General features: G+C 48.7%; 1 protein-coding gene across 3 annotated transcripts in view; it reads right to left on the bottom strand.

Annotated features, from left to right (window-relative positions):
• Positions 1–517: 517 nt before the first annotated feature.
• The window catches only part of PGAP2 (post-GPI attachment to proteins 2), a 38,662-nt gene continuing 32,862 nt past the window's right edge, over positions 518–6,317 (bottom strand). For all 3 annotated transcript variants that reach the window (XM_049780433.1, XM_049780435.1, XM_049780432.1), the window contains 4 exons: positions 3,229–3,481; positions 3,023–3,129; positions 2,221–2,329; positions 518–1,469 (listed from right to left, as the gene is read on the bottom strand). In XM_049780433.1, coding sequence (XP_049636390.1) covers positions 1,339–1,469; positions 2,221–2,329; positions 3,023–3,129; positions 3,229–3,481 — 600 coding nt within the window. In that variant the 3' untranslated portion in view covers positions 518–1,338. The remainder of the gene's footprint in view (positions 1,470–2,220; positions 2,330–3,022; positions 3,130–3,228; positions 3,482–6,317) is intronic.

Raw genomic sequence — 6,317 nt, 5'->3', positions numbered from 1 at the left:
AGTACAGCAGTGAAGGCACTTGTCTTGCACTCAGCCAACCCAGGTTTGACCCCCAGCATCCCATAAGGTCCCTGAAAATCACAAGGAGTGAGTGATACCTGGACACAGAGCCAGGAGTAACTCCTCAGCACCATTGAGTGTTACTGAGTGAATACTGAGTCATTGGTCACTCTTCAGAAAAGTGAAGAATGCTCTTCACTCTTGCTCAGGGGACTGCAAGTATAAGGGGGATGGACAGTAATTGGAATTTCAGCTTACCACAAACTTGATCACCTCCATCTCGAAGACTTTTTTTTTTGGATTTTGGGTCACACCCGGCAGCGCTCAGGGGTTACTCTCTGGCTCTAAGCTCAGAAATAGCTCTTGGCAGGCTCAGGGGACTGTATGGGATGCCGGGATTCGAACTACCGACCTTCTGCATGAAAGGCAAATGTTCTACCTTCATGCTATCTCTCTGGCCCCATCTTATAATTCAGAGACCAGACCAAAGCCAAAGAGAAGCAAACCTAGTTCAGACTATTGGCAAAAATGATATATTTTTCCCTTTGAAAAATGTACAACCAAAAGAGCTCTGGATATGGGGTAGTAGCAAGGATGGGTAAGGGGAACCAGCGAGCCCATTTGGAAGCTACTTTGGTGGAGTTTCTTTAGACAACTTTCCCACACCTTTGCAAAGGAGGTGTTGCAGGAGGAAAGGGCAATACACACTGATAGTGCTTTTCTAACCAGAACATCCGGCAGGCACAGAATACCACTGACAATGTGATATCTGACCCGTGGAAGTTAGAGCCTGCCATCCACCCTGCGCCATCCACATGGACACAGGTTCAGAAGGGGAAACAAATTAAAGAGGTGATGTCAGGACTAGGACCCTTTGGCAACCTGAGTGGAGCCTGTGGCCATAGTCTTAGGTATGCACAGTATATTGAAAGGCATAGTAGTCAAATGAATGACCCATGGAGAGAAGTGGCTGTGGCTTTCAGGTAATGGCCACTGCTCTGTTGTCCCTGACCTCAGCGAGAGGAGGCTATGTAAAGGCCAAGAACCGGATGATGGTTATGAACCTCAGGACCTTTTTAGCACCAGAGGGTGGAGCTCTCCTGGTAGCTTAGCTTCTTGGGACCTCTCCAGTAAGGGTGTTGCAGCTTGAAAGCCCCTGTGTCCTGCGAGTTGACAGGGAGAGAAGCCAGCTGGACTGTGGCAAGCCTTGTGCTCTGCACTTCCTCCTCTCTTCCCACAGCTTCCACAGGGTGCAGACAGGACACCAGGTGGGGAAGGCCAGAATGGTACTTGTTTCTAGTTTCTGGGCAGTGGACCTCCCTTGGTAGGAGAGGAGGTTTAGAATCGTTTTTCCTCAGGCTGGGAGGTAATGAGCAGCTCCTTGTTCCCGAAGTCCCACCAGGCCGTTACGTGAAATGCCATGTTGGTTAGAACAACAGTATATTCCAGGAAAGCAAAGATGGTGTATACTGTTGAGGACACAAGAAACAGGAGAGTGATGAGGCCAGAGCAATAATACAAGGCAGGGCTCTTGCTTGCACGCACGAGACCCAGGTTCAATCCCTGGCATCCCACATGATACTCTGACCCCTACCAGAAGTGATACCTGAATGTTGTTGAGCTAGGAGTAGGGCCTGACCACTACTGGGTGTGCTGCCCAACCCCCCCCCCAAAAAGAAAAGAAACAGAACAGTGAGCTTCCTGCCACCTCCACATCCCTAGAGACAGGATAAATCACCACGATTACATTCCTCCCCAGGGAACACCATATGGCACCCATATCCCAAGACCAGGATATAAGTGGCTGGGATGAAGGTTTGCAGGTATGAGTCCCCTAGGTTAGATCATTTGCAAACCCTCAAAAAATATATAAAGGGAAACACACACACACACACACACACACACACACACACACACACACACACACACACACACACATTCGGAAAGACACTGTTCAAAAAATATATAGGGGGCCGGAGAGATAGCACAGCAATGTTTGCCTTGCAAGCAGCCGACCCAGGACCTAAGGTGATTCGTTGGAATCCCAGCATCCCATATGGTCCCCCGTGCCTGCCAGGAGCTATTTCTGAGCAGATAGCCGGAAGTAACCCCTGAGCACCGCTGGGTATGGTCACAACAACAAAACAAAAAAAAAAAATTATAAATATGAAGGGAAAGACACACACACACACACACACACTCACTCTTCCCTGGCCTCACCTCCAGGTTCACAGTACATGTTGTGCCGAAAGTACACAGCCAGTGCCATGAAGAAGGAGACAAAGTTGATGATGAAGAGCCGCTGTTTCCAGTTATAAGACTTGCGGTCCTAAAGACAAGCAGAATGAGCAGTCTGTAGCTTGTTGGTTATGTGAAGCAGCCCCTCTCCTAACTCCAGCTCCTCAGGGCTATTTCCCAAGGAATGAGGGTATAATTACATCCTATATATGGAGGCCGAGGAATCCCTGCCTTTCCCGCTTAGGCAGGGAAAGAGTAGCACACTTGGATTCACCCACCAACCCCATAGCTCCAGACTGGAGGGTGAGGAAAGAAAGGTGTGGGGGAAAAGGCAGCATGATTCAAGTCTCTTCAAACCACAGTCCCCTGAAACTATTTTTGTTTTGCTTTGTTTTTTGCTTTTTGGGGCCACACCTGGTGTTGCTCAAGGCTATGTGCTCAGAAATCACTCCTGGACTTGGGGGATCATACGGGATGCCGGGGATCGAATCAAGGTCCATCCTAGGTTAGCACATGCAAGGCAAACACCCTACCGCTTGTGCCACTGCTCCAGCCCTCAAACTTTCTAATGCTCTGCAACCTGGTCTCTACCCCTTATTCTGTCCATTCGACATCCCCTTCTTCCCCATTCACTCTTCTCCCACAATAAAGTCTTGGATGCCTGTTAGCCACCCTCCGCTTTCCTCAATCCCAGCTCGGTTTCCCTTGAGAATTCCAGGTCCCATCTCCCCATTACCAGCATCTGGAGGATGGGTATCCTCTAGGTTCCGCAAGCCAACCGTACCTCATAACTTACTGTGTGCTTCTTGGTCAGCCGCCAGAGAATGCAGGTGAGGAGCATGTATCCAAGAGAGGCAGCAATGAATATAATGAAAGCGTTCTCATGGATGGCTGCAATGAGAAAGGGTGGGTAACCTCCAAGGGAGTGATAAGGTGGTCTAGGGAACCCTCCCATTGCCCTCCCCACCCCCTCCTCCCACTGACACCCACTGAAATCCTCAGAAGAGGAGACGTAGGTGAGTGCTAGCAGTGCGAGGTTCTCCACAACGTTGAGGCTGAAGTTGAGGCGGCAGAGCAGACGGTAGCCAGAACATGGAGCAGCACAGCTGAGGTAGTGGTTCCAGTAGGCAAAGGCCACCAAGAAGCGAGGTGCCGAGTGTAGGCCGATGCAGAAGCGCCACACATAGCGCTGGGGCACCTCCCCACCAATGGCAGAGCTCACCGACGGCAGGTAATTGGCCACCTACAGAATCAGAAACTGTGAATGGTTGCCTTGACCAGCCCTGTCCACCTAATGATCTTTTTCATCTAGCAAAGCTACCAGGCCTTCAAGCCTCTGCTTTACCCCTTCCTTTCCAGAAAGTCCCTCTTCAAGCCCTGACCTTCCCAAGAGCTTACCCCTACCATGGCACTGTGTCCCCTCTGCTTGGGTACTGGAGCAAGTCAGGAGCATCTGAAGCTCCTTTTATGTAGCACTGCTACAAGCTGATTGAATTGCTGGCAGGCTCAGAGATTCTCAGAGCACAGAACCTTCCTCCATAATGCCCTGTGGGAGATTTCATAAATCCTGGACCCCAAATCTATTCCTAAGAACAGAAAGTCACAGGCCATCTGTGCTTGCTTGGGACAGTGCTGGATTCACTGCCCAGTTGAGCTGATCCTCTGACTGCTCTCAGCTCCATGTATTCTTCTGGGCACGGGCTTCAAGATGGTAGGAAACAAGGATGTGTGTGTGAAGAAAAACCCTGAGAGCCTGGGCTATCCTGAGAGAATGGCCCTGTTCTTGTGCATCTCTCCCATCCATCCCTCTCGGTGCCTGAAATCCTCGATTCCTTAACACCTTGATGTCAGTGCATGATTCACACTTGAATACAGCTTAATTAACAAAAACTGCAGTGCTGGCCTCAACATAGGACTGGAGCATCATTGTTCAAAGCTGAGGGAGGAAGAGGCGCTATACTCACAGCTGCAAGGATGGATGAGAGAGAATAGGGGAATAAGTGAACAGCAGTGTTGTTTGTTTTGCTCTGTTTTGGAGCCATCATCAGGGCTAATTCCTGGCTCTGCACTCAGAGATCACTCTTGGCAGTGCTTGGGGGACAAGATGGGGTGCTAGGGATTGAATTGGGTCAGTTGTAAGTATGCAAGACAAGCGCCCTATCCACTGTACTATCACTTCAGCCCTCAAACAAGCAGTGTTAGTTGGGGACAGAGAAGCTAGCTATAGGAAGATGATCCCATAGATTCTAGGGTCTAGAGTAGTCTTCTGGGCCTGGAGAGATAGCACAGCGGCATTTGCCTTGCAAGCAACCGATCCAGGACCAAAGGTGGTTGGTTTGAATCCCAGTGTCCCATATGGTCCCCCATGCCTGCCAGGAGCTATTTCTGAGCAGACAGCCAGGAGTAACCTCTGAGCAAAGCCGGGTGTGGCCCAAAAACAAAAACAAAAAAAAACAAACAAAAAAAAATAGAGTAGTGCTTCTTAAATTTGCAATCCTCTTTGAGGGGGAATACCTAAGCAGTGTTCAGAGGAACCAGAGGCCTCTTCTAGTGGTATTCAATCCAGTAACAGGAGCCTGAAGGTTGAGGTCTCTGACCCAGCAGTGCGGGGGCTACCTGGGCCAAACCTGATGCTCTGATTGCAAAGCATGCTCCAGATCTATGATTGATCTCCAGCTCTCCCTTCTTTTTTGAGCCACACCTTGGGATGCTCAGGGTTTATTCCTGACTATATACTAAAAATCACTCCTGTCAGGTTGGGGGACCATATGGGATACGGGGATCAAACCCAAGTCCATCCCAGGTTAGCTGTCTGTAAGGCAAATGCTCAACAACAGTGCTATCACTCTGATCCCCCCAAATTATTTTAATTTTCAATTTTTTGGGGGGCACATCCAGGAGTGCTCAGGTTTACTCCTGGCTCTGCACTCAGAATCACTCCTTGTGGCATCAGGGTACCATAAGGGGTACCAGTGATAAAAACCTAGGTCAGCTGTGTACAAGACAAACACTTTACCCATTGTTCTAATGCTTCAATCCTCCCCAAATTTCTTCTAAAACTTATGGGAGCTTAAATAAAGTAAAAAAAAAAAAAAAAAAAAAAAAAGTGGGGCCGGCGTGGTGGCGCTAAAGGTAAGGTGTTTGCCTTGCCAGTGCTAGCTTAGGACAGACCACGGTTCGATCCCCCGGCATCCCATATGGTCCCCCAAGCCAGGAGCGACTTCTGAGCCCATAGCCAAGAGTAACCCCTGAGTGTCATTGGGTGTGGCCCCCCCCCAAAAAAAGTAAAATTGCTTCAAGTCAAAAAACAAAAACAAAAACAAAAAACTTTCAGGGTCCTAGGGATCAAATCCAGAGCCTCAGACAGCAAAGCATGTACTCTGACTAAGTTACACCCCCATATGTCAAACTTTGCTAACTCCCTGTGGACTGTGAGTTAATTTGGTACCTGGTAATCTGCATTTCCACCTAACTCCAGTACTGCAGAAGGCACCAGTCTGTTACTACACTTCCATGGTAAAACCTTTTAAAGCTTCAGCAAGAGCCAGAACAGTACAAAAGCCAAATATCCCAGTAAGGGAATAACCTTGTACTGACTCTAAAGGGATCAGGCTTTCTTCAGCTAGGATGCAGCTCAGAGGGAAAGTGCACACCTTGTACTCCTGAGAACAGGATTCAATTCCCAGCACTACAAAAATTAATAATAATAACAAACTAGTAAAATAAAAAAATACTCTCCTAAAGAGATGGAGTTCTAGCAGATCCCTTTTTTTCTCCCAATAGGGAACTGCTGAATGGGTCACTGGAAAGGCTGGAAAGGTGAGCCAGGAAGTAGGCAGCTCCCAGGGGAAGCATGGGTCTCAGGAGGAACCATCCAGGGGCTTCACAGCCTACATAGAAAGGAGATAGAATCCCCTTAGCACTATGAGAAGGGCACAACCTCTCAAGGCCATGGTGAGAGATACTGTTATTTAAGGCTTAGACATATACAATGAATGATAAGCCAGAGGCCACACAGAGGCTTTGGAGCTACATAAACTTGGGCCTGTATCCCAGCGGGGGGACCTTGAATAAGTCAA

Source organism: Suncus etruscus, chromosome 9 (genome assembly GCF_024139225.1).
Source record: "Suncus etruscus isolate mSunEtr1 chromosome 9, mSunEtr1.pri.cur, whole genome shotgun sequence".
Lineage (NCBI taxonomy): Eukaryota > Metazoa > Chordata > Mammalia > Eulipotyphla > Soricidae > Suncus > Suncus etruscus.
The sequence above is the reverse complement of the archived record's forward strand: the minus strand, read 5'-3'. Positions and strand labels throughout refer to the sequence as shown.